At 40.7% G+C, this 18,943-nt stretch overlaps 1 protein-coding gene across 3 annotated transcripts in view; it reads left to right on the top strand.

Annotated features, from left to right (window-relative positions):
• The window catches only part of C15H20orf194 (chromosome 15 C20orf194 homolog), a 147,407-nt gene that overhangs the window by 28,360 nt on the left and 100,104 nt on the right, over positions 1 to 18,943 (top strand). For all 3 annotated transcript variants that reach the window (XM_036826165.1, XM_036826166.1, XM_036826164.1), the window contains exons 4-6: positions 2,923 to 3,047; positions 4,062 to 4,158; positions 5,102 to 5,208. In XM_036826165.1, the coding sequence (XP_036682060.1) occupies positions 2,923 to 3,047; positions 4,062 to 4,158; positions 5,102 to 5,208 (329 nt within the window). The remainder of the gene's footprint in view (positions 1 to 2,922; positions 3,048 to 4,061; positions 4,159 to 5,101; positions 5,209 to 18,943) is intronic.

The raw sequence follows: 18,943 nt of genomic DNA, 5'->3' as shown, positions 1-18,943 counted from the left end.
TATGGAAAAATATGATCAAATTTAAAATAGCCTGAAGATCCAGTAAATTTTTGCTTTTTTTATTAATGAAAAGCGACATTTCTTCTTTGCTGATACGTTAAGTAATATGCTCTGTCGGTTACCTGCTGGATTATAAGAGACTAGTGACAAGTAGTTTTCAGAGTATGTTTACTAGATAAATAGGTTTTAGAGGAAAAAAGTAAACATCAGTGTTTGGCTTTATATCTTCTTGGCAAGGTACTAGTTTTCCTCTGAATTTTCCATTGCCTCTACATGCTGGGAGGTTCACATTATGTGCCGTTGTCCTATGAAAGCACTTTCAGCTGTGAGTCAGGGATAAGCCTGCAGGCTACTCCTGCAAGGAGGACTTCATGTGGATCTTCAGCTTAGGAACAAAGCCTCTTTGTCCTGCTCTGTCTTTGGGAATTGTTTGCTGTGAGCTGTAATTTATGACGATGCCTCTGACTACAATGCAGACTTTCTGCTTACATTCCCCTTTCCTCGGCTCTTGAGACACTCACCCTGTGTTCATGCTGCTATGGGGTGATGCCCAGGAGCTATCTCTGATATCACATACTTAGCATTATGACTTGTCTGCCAGGTGGATCAGGAGACACAGGAATAGACAAATCAAAATGGATGAGAGACAGCTCTTGTGAAGCAGCTGGGGGACGCGTGAAAGCAAACATCTGATGTTGAAATAATCTTGCTGTGGATCTAATACAGTGATTCTCAACTGGGGGCAGTTTTATCCCCCAGGGGACATTTGGCAATATCTGAAGACACTTTTGATTGTCACAACTGGGCAGAGTGGATAGAGGCCAGAGATGCTACTAAACATCCTACAATGCATACACAGGACAGCTCCCCACAACAAAGAATGATCTGGTCTAAACTGTCAGTAGTGCTGAAGGTGAAGAACCCTGGCCTAGTGTATGTGAAAATTCTTCTGTAGTAAAGTCCTTAATAGTATCTATCCTTATAGATTGGTGAAAGATTTTCTTTTTATTAGGAAGTGCAGAAAACAGGGTGAAATTATTCCTTCTGTTAATTTTTTTTCAATTCAAATTTAGTTTCAGATTTTGATTTTAAAAAATGCTTTCTTACACTGTAAAACATACACTGGTTTGGAAAGAATTCATCTTGGCAGCTCATTTAGACAGTTACAAAAAGGCAGATACTTGTACCAACCACACATTTCACTGCAGTCAAGGTTGCTAAGGACATTGCAGTACTGAAATTAAGGAAGTAGTTTAAATCCTCAAAGGTGCTCCTTTTTGCTTATCTTTGTCTTTCTTTATCCTGTCACCTAGCACAATGCGTGCTTATAAAGTAAGCGTTTTCTTCCAAATTAATAAATTCATTTTTAAATCCAAGTAGCTGGAAAACTGAGTTCACCAGATTTATCTTCTACATTACAATCCCTAATTATCTGAGAGAAAAAGAGGCAAACATGAAGGATTTATTTTAAAAAGAAACTTTTAAAATAGTTTACGTGCTCTTATGCTTTCTTTTACCTGACTGTGTACTCTGTTAAAATTTATTTGTAGTGATGACGTCAGTCTTGTGAGATCCTTAGCATGCTTCATTAGGTTTAGTAGCTGTTGCATTATTTCTTTTACTGGATCCTAATTCTTTGCAGTATGTTACACATTGGTATAGAGTACAGTGTATACAGGAAGCCCTCAGTGACATCAAACTCTCACTATTGAGCAGGTGACCTACAGGTGATTCAGGGTGGGTCTCCCAGCAGAATGAGACGGGGCTTCTTTCTCATCCCTTGCTACCTTTTAACTCCAGACTTAGCTGAGAGTCAGCAGTGAAGAGCCTGCTCCATACTGTGTTGCCTAGAACACCTAGGGTCTGACCAGGTGTGGAGCTCAGAGTGGCTTAAAAGGCCACCATCATGGAGCTTTATTTCATGAGGCCACCCAGCTGTGCAGTCAGCTGAGATCAGTATTCACTGGGCTTATGTTTTTGTAGATTATGGTCTGTCACACTGTGTTACTGTGTTGGCATTGCCCTAAGCCTGCTGCATCAGTTGCTTCCTGCCCCCACGCTCCTCTCTCACTTCCAGCCATCTCCTCTAGCCCCTTCCCTAGTGTCATCTTGTTAGAAAGAGGCCTAATGACTCTGGTTTCTGAGGAGCCGTAGAATGGAGCCTCTGCTTTTCTTCTGGAAGTGTGACTGCTTTCTTTCTCAGTGTTCAAACTGTTTTAATATTCCTGCCCCGTTCCATGGCTTGTTTGTTAGTTTACTTGGTTTTATTTGCACCTTTGGGATTGCTTTATTTATCTGACCCACCAACATCAATGATTATTCCCTAAATCTGTGAGCTGCTGATCACTTGCCTCTACTTTCTTCCTCCCAGCCTTTCCTGTGTACAGAGTTTACATCTGTATACAATAACCCTTCCCAGGTTGCAAGGAAAGGGGTATCCTCGGGCCCACGATTTGCCTTGAGCCAGATGAGCCAGCAGCCAAGAGCTTTATAGACTGATGTCTGCAGGAGAACCAGTCACTGGCCATATTTGGTGCTGTCTTCCTGCCTCAGTGGCTTTTACCTGTAGAGTTTCCATTTACTATCTATCTCCACAGCAAAGTACACAGTTGAGTTTGGTACAACAAATTTTGCTGTGTTGAACTTTGTGAAACACCCTGAAGGCTGTTCTTTTGACTTATTCTACCATAACCAGAGGGCCACAGTAGTGGAAGCATAGCATGGGGATGAGGAAATGCTTGCTGTCCACACTTGAGTGTTCTACAGTCACTTTGAAGCACGTTGCCTAATTAAAGAATTTTCAGTTTAGAGTTTTGTTACATTGTTTCTGTCGTTTTAATGGTTTTACTGATTATGTGGGCAGAAGATGTCTAAAGGAAATGCTTTTGACAATCTTGTGTTTTAATTTTGTTTTTCTTACAGATGTGATTATATTGATTAAATCAGATAGTGTCCACCTGTACTGTAATCCTATAAATTATCGCTATCTTTTACCCTATGTGGCACATTGGAGAAATCTGCATTTCCACTGCATGACTGAAAATGAGGTGAGGAGAAACGATAAAATAGGCGCTTAGAGACACTCTAAGGATATTCGTTCAGGAAAATGTATTGATAGAATGGGAACAGGAGGTCCTTAAAGAAATCAAATTGGGGAGTTCCCTGGTGGTCCAGTGGTTAGGACTCCAAGCTTCCGCTGCAGGGGGCATGGGTTTGATCCCTGGTTGTGGAACTAAGATCCCACATTCTGCGCGACACGGCCCCCCCCAAAAAAAAAAAAAATTCGTGAAATGTGGTTACACAAAAAAGGTTATTTGTTTTAGTGGAACTTTTCATATTTCATTATGAGGCTACCCTAGCAATAAATTATATGCCTGAAAGAGACAAAAAGGACTATTAAAATTGGGACCTAATAGTGGACTTGTGAACCTGCCTTCCTGCCCTGCTTCTTTATCCCCGGCCTGGGTCCATTCTCTCGGGCCTAGGAACTGCCCCAGGAGAATTTGATAAGCTCTGTGACATTTCAATGTTTGGATTTCTTGGTATTTGTTTCTATTTCCCTTTAGACCCTTTTCAAAGATTTGGCTAGAAATCAAATTGGGACTTGAGATTTAGGATTTCGTGGAAATTGTGACCCAATGTAGGTCCAGAACCCTTCTTTCCATATGAGCATTTGGGGGACTTTTGAGGACAAGTTTTATCTCTTGCATTTAGGTCTCTGATCCATTTTGAGTTGATTTTTGTGTGTGGTGTAAGGTAAGGGATTGACATGTTTCTGACCAGCAAACACTAAAACTTGCCTTTAAAAATACCCTCTTGATGGGAATTCCCTAGCGTTCCAGGACTCTGTGCTTTTACTGCCGAGGAAGTGGGTTCAGTCCCTGGTCAGGGAACTAAGATCCTGCAAGCCACGCAATGCGGCCAAGAAAAACAAAACAAAACAAAAGCAAACCAAAAAACCCTCTAGGGACATTTGGGACAACTAATAAAAATGCACAGAAAATATGGGATTTTGTATGATGTCTCATGAGAGCCTGTTTCCTTTCTATGTCCTTCTTTAGTATGAAGATGAGGAAGCTGCAGAAGAATTTAAAATTGCCAGTTTTGTAGACATGGTTCGAGACTGTAGTAGAATTGGCATTCCTTACAGCTCCCAAGGTGCGTATCTGACAGTCAGCCATTTTAGAACCTTGCTGGGATGGTGTGTGAATCGAATGTCCTTACTTCTCCTTTCAGTGGAGGCATTCAGCTGGGAAACCTGTTGATCTGTTTTCACTAAAGGCAGAGAGGATCAAGCAGAATGAAATTTGGGAACTTTCCTATGCAAGCTTGTGTTCATAACTGAAGTTTCTGCAGCAACACAGCATGCTACCAGCAGCAGTCAGAAGAACTGATAAAGGATTTACCACAGTTGCCATCTATGCTATACCACTTATTATACTTGAAGTGTAGATGTGGGGCCTCTTGCTAATAAGAAATAGTAATTTGGGTAGCTGTTAAAAATATGCTGGCAGTGAGACTCAAAAATAATGTGTAGGGGACTTCCCCGGTGGTCCAGTGGTTAAGACTCTGTGCTTCCAGTGCAGGGGGCACGGGTTCGATCCCTGGTCTGGGAACTAAGATCCCACATGCCAACACGGCATGGCCGAAAAAAAAAAGTGTGAAAACAGAGGGAAAAAATCAACAAGCTTAGCAGTGCTTGTATCTTATTTATAAAAAAAAAAACTTTGCACATTGAAGCTTGTTGTTATAGGAAAAGAAAAATTTTGATTTGGTAATTTTCCCTTGAGGAAGTTGGTTAGCTGTGTTTCTTAAGGGAAAGGAGCCAAGTTTTGGTCTGTTAGTGATACAAGTCAGATGTAGTAGGCCACTATTTATTTATTTATTTACTTATTTACTTACTTAGGAAACCAGAATGTGAAAAAATACTGTAGAGAAATCTGAATTTTTGTAACTTGTTTGTGTATCTGGTTCAGTTTTATTTTGCTTGATGAGGCTGTGGTGAACTTGTGAGAAATGATGTCTAATGACCACATTAGATCAGGTTTAGACTGCTGTATCCAGGACGGTATTTGATACATGTTGTACTTGATTCCTCTAGGTCACTTGCAGATATTTGATATGTTTGTAGTGGAGAAATGGCCAATTGTACAGGCCTTTGCGCTTGAGGGCATTGGAGGGGATGGATTTTTTACCATGAAATACGAGGTATGTATGAAAAACAGTGTGCCTGGTTTTTGTCTACCACTGGGCTGTTTTTATGAAGGCCCACAATGTGGGTGTTCATTATAACACTCTGAAAAGCTGGCAGTGACTGCAAAGGGCATGGAGCAAGTTAAAAGACTTGAAATGGAAAATAGTTGCTATTTAAGGCTAGTTCCCAAACTGAGCTCCTGTGCCCTTTATTCTTGGAGTTCCTCTCTGTCCTCCTTCCTCTTCTTTCCCCATTCTAAGTTCACTGTAGCACCCTAGGCTGACTCCTCTTATAGCTTTTATCTTCCTATGTCACCCACATTTGTCACACCCACTCACTCATTCACCCACCCCTGGTCTCTGGATTAGAAGCTCCTTGAGAACAAAAGCATTCTTGTTGTTTGTAGCTCAGAAGTTCGTATAATTTAACTGTTCAAGAGCAATGAAAGGAGCAATGAGAATTTTGTATAAGTACTGTGTACTAGAGGAATAAAAGGATTAGCTTTTGTGGTAAGAACAGTATCTTTTATTTCAGTATTCTTTGCATCTAGAAGATGACCAGTAAATATTTGTTAAGTGAATTAATGAATGAGACTGGGAGAGGGGATCACCCAGGGTACATATTAGGGCGGATGACCTGGTATCCACATGCCTCCATAGGATCCCCAATGAAATGACCTGCCCCCAGTACAGGAAACCAGGGAGAAGGAACATTGACATGCTAGAAATGGGGACATACTCTTAGGGATAGAAGTAAGTGGGACCTTTGGAAGCAAGGCCCAGGGCTAATTCCTACCCCCTTCTGAGAAGTAGCAGTGTCCCTAAGAAATGTTTGGAGGCTCACCTGACAAACCCTGTAATGTAGAGGAACATGGGCTGTAGGGATGAAGAGACACACACCACATCAGCCCTACTTTTCTTGCTCCAAACCAGTTTTCTCACATTGACCACAGATAGCAGAACATCAACAAGGCTGTGGGAGCTGCCCCTGGTAGCATCTAATGCTCTCTAATTTAGAAGAAGAGGGACTTGAAAGGAGGCAAGCCACAGGAGGTAGAGAGGAAGCTTAAAATTTTTAGTGATAATGGTAATGTTTATTTTTAATTAATTGTATAAACTAGGCATTTTTACTGCCTCGTATACTCCAGGCACTGTTCTAAGCATTTTGCATGAATTAACTTTAATTCTTACAATAATCCTCTGAAGTAGGTACTATTACCATCCCTATTTTATGGGAAGTTTAAATGAATTTCCCAAAGTCACAGAGCTAGTAGCCTGTGAGTGGCAGGGCTAGGGCCCAGTCAAGAGAGTCTGGCTTCAAAGCCTGTGCTCCTAACCCCTGGGCTGCCACTAGATTAGCGTTAGAAAGCAGTGCACTAGGAGGCTGTACAATTCATGCAGCTCAAATGGGGCAGGCCTCTGGCTTCTGCCTTAAAGTGCATCACACCATGAAGTCAAATCCAGGTAATGTAGATTTTTCCTGTAGGGTGGTGTTTTTAGGGGATGGGATGGGCAGTGAGGAGGAAACAGCACACATCATATTTTAAGAGTTATTACTATAAGTCTTCTCTCCAGATCCCTTTCTTCAGATCCTGCCCTTCTCTGTAGCCACTAATTTTCATTCTCTCAGATACTTTCCTTTCGTCTCCATCTCATTTCCCTTGACCTCACTTCTCTTCCTTACCCTGTCCTTCCTGGTCGTTTAAGGTATGGAGCAGTTAGGCCTACTGATCAGCTCTGCCATTATACTGTACTTCTCTCTGATTCACATATTAAAGGCCTGATAACTGCCTGAGCCAGAAAAGTTCTTGCCTCCTTTGAAAGCTAGGAGGAGAACTACAGATACTTACAACTTAATTTTTTAAACTTTTTTACTGTATGCTCATACCCAGAAGAAAATCCTTAATTCAGAGGATGTTTTTATCCCTGATGTGGTAGGTGCCAGCATGAGAAAGGAAGCCAGACCCACACAGCATTTACTTGGTACTTAGGCTGAGCCAAACTAAGTTATGGATATAGGGAACTTTTTCTTCCTGGAAGCAGTACAGGGAAGTTCCTCTTCTAGGGCTTTCCCTGTCTCCAACTTCCTTCTTCTTACTCTCCAGCTGCTGGAACTGTATGATCTGGTAATGTAAATTTACATTAGCCAGCTCCCCAAGGGGAGGATTCTAAAATAATCCTCTGAATAATGAGAATAATTACAGAGTAAACATTCATTCACCTTTTTATGGACAAACATAAGATTTTTGTACTGAAAGGTGGGATAAACCCTATGAAAAAATTCAAAAGGTAAGAAAGAGACCATAGCATATTAGATGCAAGGATAGATCAGCATGCTTTTAAAAAATATTTTCTCCAGGAAATAAAATAAAAATTGAGAAAAATATCTCTTTGTACTTTTTAAGAATGCAGTTTGTAAAAAGAGAAATGAGATATGGTAGGTAGAGCAAGCAGAATTAAAAAGGGAGATGGATGACATGAGGAAATATTGTTATAAGTCTCAAAATTCATTAGTAGAATTAAGATTTGAATTTCAAAATAGAAATCAGGGAGATTGGCCAAACGGCAGAGTAGAAAGATCCTGAGCCCACCTCCTCTCACAAGCACACCAAAATCAGAATTATTTGCAGAACAACCATCGATGAAAAAAGACCACAACCTACCAGAAAAGACCTTCTACAACTAAAGACATAAGGAACAAACCACAACAAGACAGGTAGGAAGGGCGGACTTGCGACATAGTCAGGTCCTTTTCCCCCAGGTGGGTGACCCACAACTGGAGGATAATTACATTGCAGAGGTTCTCCCACAGCAGTGAGAGTTCTGAGCCCCACATCGGGCTCCCCAGCCTGGGGGCCCTGCACTGGGAAGATGAGCTCCCAGAACATTTGACTTTTAAGGCCAGCAGGGCTTAATATCAGGAGTCCCACAGGACTGGGGGAAACAGAGACTTCATTCTTAAAGGGCGTGCACAAAATATCACATGCCCTGGGACTCAGGGCGAAAGCAGTAATTTGATAGGACCCCGGGCCAGACTTACCTGCTGGTCTTGGGGAGTCTCCCAGAGAGGCAAGAGGCAACTGCAGCTCACCCTGGGGACATAGACGCTGATGGCAGCCATTCCTTGGGAGCTCCCTTCTATCACGTGGACACTGATGCTAGTGGTCGCCATTGTGGAATCCTCCCTCTGGCTCATTAGCACCAAGACCTGGCTTCAGTAGTAGCCTGTAGGGGCCAGTGCTGGGATGCCTCAAGCCAAATTAGGCAGGGGAACAGCCCCATCCATCAGCAGGCAGGCTGCCTGAAGACTTCCTGAACCCACAGCCGCCTCTAGACATGGCCCTGCCCACCAGAGGCTCAGGACCCAGCTCCACCTACCAGTGGGAAGGCACCAGTCCCAGAATCCTCTGGGCCCCAGCCCTGCCCTCCAGGAAGCCTGCTGCGGCCTTTGGACCAGTCTCACCAACCAAGGGGCAGACACCAGCTGCAAGAAAACCAGACTCCCACAGCCTGTGAATCCAGCCTGCCCAAAGCAGGCCAGACCCTGCCCTGAGACCACTTTGGCCCCGGCCCCCTGCCCACTAGCAGCCAAATACAAGCTTCAGGACACCCTGGACCCCAAACCCAACTGTGTCAGGACCCCCCCCCCGACACACACACACCAGTGATCTGTCTGCATCTGGGATCCCTAGGCCTAGAAACCAGACTCCAGGACCCAGGTCTGCCTGCCAGTAGTCTGGTACTAACTCCAGGACCTGGCTTCACCCATCAGTGGACAGGCAACAACCCTGGAGTCTTCTGGACCCTGACTCTACCTACCAGTGAGCCAGCACTAGTTCTGGGGCTCCCTGAGGTTTTCCAGCCCCACCAACCAGCAGCCGGCAGCCTCTGCACAAGGCAGGGCCTGGCAACCAACTGGACCAGGCGCCAACAAAGCCTACCACATCACCCAAATAGCCCTCTACAAAAGAAGGACCCACACAGCCCTCATGGGAGAACCCCTAGAGCATATAGCTTGGGTGACGAGGGGAGTGCACTGCCGGGATGCATAGGATGTCTCCTACAGAAGACCACTTCTCCAAAGTTGGGAAACATAATTAACCTACCAGATAAATAAAAATACAAACAGCAACTTAGGCAAAATGAGGTGACAGAGGAACATGTTCCAGTCAAAGGAATAAGATAAAACCCCAGAAGATGAATTAAGTGAAGTGAAAAAGACAATCTTCCCAAGGAAGAGTGCAGGGTAATGATCATAAAGATGATCAAAGAATGTGGGTGGGGCTTCCCTGGTGGCTCAGTGGTAAAGAATCATCCTGCCAACGCAGGGGACACGGGTTTGATCCCTGGTCCAGGATGATCCCACATGCCGTGGAGCATCTAAGCCCGTGGGCCACAACTACTGAGCCTGTGCTCTAGAGCCCGCGAGCCACAACTACTGAAGCCCGCATGCCACAACTGCTGAAGCCCGCACACCTAGAGCCCGTGCTCCTCAACAAGAGAAGCCACCACAATGAGAAGCCTGCGCACCGCAATGAAGAGTAGCCCCCACTCGCCACAACTAAAGAAAGCCCGCGCGCGGCAACGACCCAACACAGCCAAAAAAAAAATTAAATTAAAAACAAAAAAAGAATGTGGGTGAAGGATGGATGCACAGAGCGAGAAATTAGAAGTTTTTAACAAAGAGTTAGAAAATATAAAGAACAGCCAGAGATGAAGAATACAATAACGGAAATGAAAAATACATTAGGAGGAATCATCAGTATATTAAGTGATACAGAAGAATGAATCAGCGAGCTGAAGACAAAGTAGTGGAAATCACTGATGCTGAACAGAAAAAAGAATGAAATGAAGACAGTTTAAGAGACCTCTGGGACAACATCAAGCGCACTAATATTTGCATTATAGGGGTCTTAGAAGGAGAAGAGAGAGAGAAAGGTGCTAAGAACATACTTGAAGACATAATAGCTGAAAACTTCCCTAACCTGGAATAGGTTACAGTTATCCACATCCAGGAAATGCAGAGTCCCATACGGGATTAACCCAAAGAGGAACACACCAAGACACAGTATAATTAAAATGGCAAAAATTAAAGAGAGAATATTAAAAGTGGCAAGACAAAAGGAACAAATAACATACAAGGGAACTCCCATAAAGCTGTGAGCTGATTTTTCAGCAGAAACTCTGCAGGCCAGAAGGGAGTGCCATGATAAATTTAAAGTGACAAAAGGGAAAAACCTACAAGCACAAATACACTACTCAGTAAGGCTCTCATGCATATTTGTTGGTGAGAGCAAACGCTTTATAGACAAGCAAAAGCTAAAAGAGTTCACCACCAAACCAGCTTTACAACCAATGTTAAAGAACTTCTCTAGGTGAAAAAGAAAAGGCCACAACTAGAAGCATGAAAATTATGAAATGAAAAAGCTCATCAGTAAAGGAAAACATACAGTAAAGATAGGAAATCATCCATGCACAAACCTAGTAGAAAGCTGAAAAGACAAAAGTAGTAAAATCCACAATATCCACAAATATACACAATAAGCACTTAAGGGATACACAGAAGAATTAGATGTAAAATGTGATGTTGTTTTGCCGAAAGCCTGCTTTCAGTTTTAAGGTTTGTTGGATTCGCTGGCAAAATTACCACTTGTTTCACACAAATAAACAGCTTTAATCCTTTAATGAAAGATGACTTAGCTTAATTTTAATATACAATCATTAGAAGGAAAGGAATAAGAATATTAGAGAAACATAACACGGTATATATACGTCACAGAATTGGGCCGACACCTACTTCCAGATCCAAACAGCAGCTGGGAAGTCCTGAGGAACAGCAGTCTGGAGCTCCAGTTGGGAAAGGTCCCGGGCGGTGCATCCATCCCATGGGTGAGACTTCAGATCAGAGTTCCAGGGGCTTCCATTTGTAATTCCAGGCCACAAACTGATATCAGTTTGCGTGCCAAAATGCAGCTCTGGATTTACTTTAGCAATGCTGTTTGTTTCACCACGTGGGTCACAAGATTTTCCAGACCCCAGGGGACTGGCCAGGTCCCAGGGCTCAAGAAATTCCAAGACCCACTCCCTTTCTTTTCTTTTTTTTTTTTAATTCTTGGTTTTTTCGGCACGTACTTTAAATTTATTTATTTATTTATTTATTTATTTTTGGGTGTGTTGGGTCTTCGTTTCTGTGCAAGGGCTTTCTTTAGTTGCGGCAAGCAGGGGCCACTCTTCATCGCAGTGCACGGGCCTCTCACTGTCACAACCTCTTGTTGCGGAGCGCAGGCTCAGTAATTGTGGCTTACGGGCCCAGTTGTTCCGCAGCATGTGGGATCTTCCCAGACCAGGGCTCGAACCCGTGTCCCCTGCATTGGCAGGCAGATTCTCAACCACTGCGCCACCAGGGAAGCCCTCCCTTTCTTATTGTGAGTGCTACTTGCCTTGCTAGCAGCAATTGTTAGGTGTGCAAGCAAGCGTGCAGTCCAGGCTGGGTCACGGGTCAGTCAGAGGCCTGCTTCTGCATCTGAAGCCTGAACAAGACTACTTTATTAATTTTCCCAACAGATACCAAAAACAGTCATAGTGAGGGGAGGAGAGTACAAACTGTGGGATTGTTAAAATGCATTTGAAATTAAGAGATCAACAACTTAAAACAATCAAGTATGTAAATAGATTGCTATATAAAAACCTCATGGTAACCACAAACTAAAAGTCTGTAATGCATATACACAAAAAAGAAAAATCCAAACATAACACTAAAGATAGTCACCAAGTCACAAGAGAACAAAAGAAGAAAAAGGGGAAAAAAGACCTACAAATGCAATCCCAAAACAATTAACAAAATGGCAGTAAGAACATACATATCAATAATTACCTTAAATGTAAATGGACTGACTGCTCCAATCAGAAGACACAGAGTAGCTGAATGGATACAAAAACAAGACCTTTATATATGCTGCCTACAAGAGGCTTCACTTCAGGTCTAAAGACACACACAGACTGAAAGTGAGGGGATGGATAAAGGTATTCCATGCAAATGGAAATTAACAGAAAGCCAGGGTAGCAATACTTATATCAGACAAAATAGACCCTAAAATAAAGGCTGTTATAAGAGACGAAGAAGGACACTACATAATAATCAAGGAGTCAATCCAAGGAGAAGATATAACAATTATATACGCACCCAACATAGGAGCACCTAAATAAAGCAAATATTAATGGACATAAAGGGAGAAATCAACAGTAACACAATAATAGCAGAGGACTTTAACACCCCGCTTACATCAATGGACAGATCATCCAGACAGAAAATCAATAAGGAAGCACTGGCCTTAAATGACACATTAGACCAAATAGACTTAATTGATATAGAGCATTCCATCCAAAAGCAGCAGGATACACATTCTTTTCAAGTGCCCATGGAACATTCTCCAGGATAGGTCACATACTAGGCCACAAAACAAGCCTTGGTAAATTTAAGAAAATTGAAATCATATCAAGCATCTTTTCCAACCACAACACTGACTAGAAACCAACTACAAGGAAAAAAACTGCAAAAACCACAAAACACATGGAGCGTTAACAATATGCTACTAAACAATGAATGGATCACTGAAGAAATCAAAAAGGAAATAAAAAATTGCCTAGAGACAAATGAAAATGAAAACATGATGATCCAAGACCTATGGGACACAGCAAAAGCAGTTCTAAGGGGGAAGTTTGTAGCGATACAAGCTTACCTCAGGAAACAAGAAAAATCTCAAATAAACAACCTAACCTTACACCTAAAGGAGCTAGAGAAAGAAGAACAAACAAAACCCAACGTTAGTGGAAGGAAAAAAGTCATAAAGATGGCAGAAATAAATGAAATAGAGATTCTTTTTTAAAATAGAAAAGATAGATGAAACTAAAAGCTGGTTCTTTGAAAAGATAAAATTGATGAGTCTATAGCCAGACTCATCAAGAAAAAAGGGAGAGGGCCCAAATCAATAATACCAGAAATGAAAAAGAAGAAGTTACAGCCGACACCACAGGAATACAAAGGATCATAAGAGACCACTACGAGCAACTATACATCAATAAAATGGACAAACTAGAAGAAATGGACCAATTCTTAAAAAGGTACAATCTCCCAAGACTGAACCAGGAAGAAATAAAAAATATGAACAGACCAATTACCACTACTAAAATTGAATCAAAAACAAACAAAAAACAAAACAAAACAAAAACACTCCCAGAAAACAGTAGCCCAGGACCAGATGGCTTTACAGGTGAGTTCTACCAAACATTTAGAGAAGAATTAACACCTGTCCTTCTGAAACTATTCCAGAAAATTGCAGAGAAGGAACACTTCCAAAATCATTCTATGAGGCCAACATCACCTGATACCAAAACCAGACTAAGATATCATAAAAAAAGAAAATAACAGGCCAGTATCACTGATGAACATAGATGCAAAAATCGTCAACAAAATCATCAACTGAATCCAACAGCACATTAAAAGGATCATACATCATGATCAAGTGGGATCTATCAATGGAAATTTTCAGTATCTGCAAATCAATCAGTGTGATACATCACATTAACAAGTTGAAGACTAAAAACCATATGATCATCTCAACAGATGCAGAAAAGGCAAAATTCAATATCCGTTTATGATTAAAAACCCTCCAAAAAGTGGGCATAGAGGGAGCATACCTCAACATAATAAAGGCCATTTATGACAAAAAAGGAATCCAAATTGGAAAGGAAGAAGTAAAGCTTTCACTGTTTGTGGATGACATAATACTATACATAGAAAATCCTAAAGACACTACCAGAAAACTGCTAGAGCTCATCAATGAATTTGGTGAAGTTGCAGGTTACAAAATTAATATACAGAAATCTGTTGCATTTCTGTACACTAACAATGAACTATCACAAAGAGAAATTAAGGAAACAATCCCATCTACCATTGCATCAAAAAGAATAAAATACCTAGGAATAAATCTACCTAAAGAGGTAAAAGACCTATTCTCAGAAAACTGTATGACACTGATGAAAGAAATTAAAGATGACCCAAATGGAAAGATATATACACCGTGGTCTTGGATTGGAAGAAGTAATATTGTTAAAATGACCATACTACCCTAGGCAATCTACGGATTCGGTTCAATCCCTATCAAAATACCAATGGCATTTTTCACGGAACTAGAGCAAATAATTTTAAAATTTGTATGGAAACACAGTAGACCCCAAAGAGCCAAAACAGTCTTGAGAAAGAAGAACAGAGCTGGAGGAATCACAGTCCCTGACTTCAGACTGTACTACAAAGCTGCAGTAATAACAGCAGTATGGTACTGGAACACAGACACATAGATCAATGGAACAGAATAGAGAGCCCAGCAGTAAACCCACGCACTTATGGGCAATTAATCTACATCAAAAGAGGCAAGAATATACAATGGAAAGAAGACAGTCTCCAATAAGTGGTGCTGGGAAAACTAGACAGCTACATGTAAAAGAATGAAATTAGAACATTGTCTAACACCGTATACAAAAATAAACTCAAAGTGGATTAAAGACCTAAGTGTAAGGCTGGAAACCATAAAACCCCTAGAGGAAAACCTAGGCAGAACACTCTGACATAAATTGTAGCAATAGTTTTTTGGATCTGCCTCCTAATGCAAAGGAAGTAACAGCAAATAAAATAAATTAAAAATAAACAAGTCAGACCTAATTAAACTTAAAAGCTTTTGCACAGTAAAGGAAACCATCAACAAAATGAAAACCTAGCGAATGGGAGAAGATATTTGCAAATGATACAACTGATAAGAATTAATATCCAGAATATATAAAAAGCTCATACAACTCCACATCCAAAAAACAAACAACCCAATCAAAAAATGGGCAGAAGTCCTAAACAGACATTTCTCCAAAGAAGACATACAGATGGCCAACAGGCATGTGAAAAGATGCTCAACATCGCTATCATCAGGGAGATGCAACTCAAAACCACAATGAGATATCACCTCACATTTGTCAGAATGACTGTCATCGAAAAGAACACAAATAAATGTTGGTGAGGATGTGGAGAAAAGGGAACCCATCATACACCGTTGGTGGAAATGTAAATTGGTAGAGCCACTGTGGAAAACAGTATGGAGGTTCCTCAAAAAACTAAAAATATAACTATCTTATATCCCAGCAATTCCACTCCTGGGTATACATTCGAAAAAAACCCCCAAAACTCTAACTCAAAAAGATACATGCACCCCAGTGTTCACAGCAACATTATTTACAGTTGTCAATATATGGAAGCAACCTAAGTGTCCATCAGTAGATGAATGGATAAAGAAGATATGGTGTATATAATATATACAATGGAATACTGCTCAGCCATAAAAAAAGAATGAAAACTTGCCATTTGCAACAACATGGATGGATTTGGATGGTATTATGCTAAGTGAAATAAGTCAGAGAAAGACAAATATGATATCATTTTATGTGGAATCTAAAAAATACAACAAACTAGTGAATAAAATGAAAAAGAAATAGACTCACAGATATAAAGAACTAACTAGTTGTTACCAGTGGGGAGGAGCAATATTAGGGGTAGGGGAATAAGAGGTACAAACTATTATGTATAAAATAAGCTACAAGGATATATTGTACAGCACAGGGAATATAGCCAATATTTTATAATAACTGTAAATGCAGTATAAGCTTTAAAAATTGTGAATCACTATATTGTACACTTGTAACTTACATGATTTTGCACATCAACTATACTTCAATGTAAATAAATAAATTTTAAAAATAGAAATCAAATTCAGTACCTCAAAAATCTAATCAGTTGACACACTTGTAAACCTGTTCCACAGTACAGAGGAAGGAGCCAAATAGGTTAAGTCAGTGAGGAAGAAGGTGATAAAATGGAGGATAGAGAGTGGAAATTGGTGATATCAAAAATGAATTAATTGAAGGTTATGTAGTAGTCTGTGTCGTCCTCCCCACCTCCCGAGTGATAAACAACCAGAAATTTACCAACTGCCACCCACTAGGAAAAACAAGGAACAAGGTGAGTGGATGGGTGGGGTTTCTCTATAGAAACTGAAAAAACAAAGAGAACTCATTGGGTAGTGTAGCTTTTGATGGCTGAGGGTAAAGCTCTCTATCTACACTTTCACACTTAGAATATGAGGGAGTAGAGATCCTATAATAACTGCCTCCTGCCTGTCTACTCTCCCTATAAAACTTCCTGGTAGTTGACAAGCTCTGCTGAGAGCAGAAAGCTTCCAATCAGCCTTTTCATTTGAAAATATAAACAGGCAGTGAAAGTTCACCACACATTTGATTAAATACCTGTAATTCGAAAGAAAAAGATCAAGATTCTTTTAAAACTCTGATTGATTAAGGCCAAAGATGATTTATGATATAGAGGAAAAGTTAAGATACAAAACTCTCCTTAGGATGCCCGGAGAAATGTAAGATTTGGTGACTTATTAGAATAAGTGTTATTTTGTGATAAATGAATATAAGGAAAATATGACCTCTGGAAAATGATAATTGATAAAATTAACAGAGAAGTTGGGAGGTAAAGTTAGGAAAATCTCAAAATATAAAAGTTTAGAAATAAAAGAGGTAGAAAATACGAGAAAAAACTTAACAGTCATAGAGAACTTATCCATGAGGTTTGATAGCCATTAAGTAGGAGTTCTAGAAAAATAGAGCAGAGATATCAGAAGGGAGGAAATTAAAAAAAAAAAAAAGTAAACATTTCCAGTGATAAAAAGAAAAGCTTTTAGCAAGCCTCAATGAGAGTAGAAAAACCTTAAATCTATCTATGCCTTTTTTGAACACTGATGATTAAAGAATATCATAAAAAGCAGAAAAAATAAGTCTTATGCAATAAGACAACAGAAGCTTGATTTCTCTCCTTCCCCAACCAAAACAAACAAACAAACATTAAACAAAACATGTGAGGCAATGGTTTTCAAGACACTAGACATCAGGCAATGAGGAATAGTGATTCCCTTGAGAGAGAGAAATAAACAAGGTGAGCCCCATGAATGTCCTAGCTTACTACAGTTGACCCTTAAACAACAGGAGTTTGAACTGCATAGGTCCACTTATATGCAGATTTTTTTCAGTAGTAAATACTATAATACTACACGATCCACAGTTGGTTGAATCCATGGATTTTCGACTGCACAGAGGGTCAGTTCCCCAAACCCCCTCATTCAAGGGTCAGCTGTACTTTGAGAAAATTTCCAGGCCATGGCACAGGAAGGGGGTACCCAGGTAGATCCCAATGCACTTCCTGAGCTGAGTAGATGGAGCTGAGAGTCTGGTGAGACCAAGACGGCTGGAGTACTAAAGAGGAAATATTTGCTCCAAAACAGAACTCCCAAGATCTGCCAAGATTCCTCTTTCTCCCCACCCCCACATCCCAAGTATTCAACAGACTGTTGATCTATGTGTTCATGTGTGATGTAACTACTGAAAGTGGAGGAAGAAAAAAATATCTGAAAGTATTCCAGAACAGTGCCTGATGCATGCTCAGAGCTGGGAATAGTACCTGTTCCCACCAGTTTGACTCGAAAAATGCATAATTCACAGGGGGCATTGGATAGAGTCCTCAGGAGGGTTTTGTCTCCTGTGGGGAATTATCAGCCCTTGTCTGAGCACTGCTCTGGACCCTCCTAACAATTTATAAAAGCAAGAACTGAAAGGATCAAACTGTTTCCAAGTAACTGCATTCCAGAACAAATCACAAGAATATTTATAGGAATACAAAAATATCTAGCACCCAACAAGGTAAAATTCACAGTGTCCGGCATCCAAAGATTATCAGTTTACAAAGAAGTGGGAATACATGACTGATAGTAAGGTAATCAGTTCATCAAAATTGACCTGAAATTGACAGAAATGTTAGAATTAGCAGACAAGGACATTAAAACAGTTATTCTCACTGTTCCATATGTTCAAGAAGCTAGAGGAAAGACTGAACGTGTTGAACAGAAACAGAAAATATAAAAGACTCAGATTGAACTTCTAGAAGCGAAAATTGCAATATCTAAGATGAAAAAATACACTGGATGGCAGTAACATTAAATTAGACTCTGCCAAAGAAAAGATTAGTGAATTTGAAGCCATAGCAGTAGAAACTATCCAAGATGAAGCACAGAGAGACTAAAGAACACAGAAGAATAGAAAGAGCATCAGTGATTGCCAAATTAGTCGTAAGGACAGAATAAAGACATTTTAAAACTAAAAACAATTTCCTCCCATTAATCTTTTCTTAGAAAGCTGTTGGAGGATGTTCTCCAGCAAACAAGTTAACCAAGGAACAGGAGACAAATTAAGCCATGAAATCAGATCCAGCACGTGAGAGCACCAGGATGATAGCAAAGAGAAGTCTCATAGTGAAAGTTGCAGTTGCACAGCAAGCTTACATAACAGGCATCCCAAAATGAAGCAAGAAGTAAAAGAAATGATAGATTATCTGATACCTTTAAGCCAGTGGTTCTCAATTGGGGTGATTTTGCTGTCCCATCCTCACCCTCCCCACAAGTCACTTGGCAATATTTGGACATGCTTTTGATTTGCCTGGACCGGGGCTGGGGGGTGGGTTGTAGGCATCTAGTGAGTAGAGGCCAGGGATTTTGCACGAGGCAATGCACAGGGCAGTCCCTCACAACAAAGGAATAACTGGCCCAAAATGACAGTAGTGTTGCTATTCAGAAACCCTAGTGTAAGCATACTAGCA

Source organism: Balaenoptera musculus, chromosome 15 (genome assembly GCF_009873245.2).
Source record: "Balaenoptera musculus isolate JJ_BM4_2016_0621 chromosome 15, mBalMus1.pri.v3, whole genome shotgun sequence".
NCBI lineage: Eukaryota > Metazoa > Chordata > Mammalia > Artiodactyla > Balaenopteridae > Balaenoptera > Balaenoptera musculus.
The sequence above is the reverse complement of the archived record's forward strand: the minus strand, read 5'-3'. Positions and strand labels throughout refer to the sequence as shown.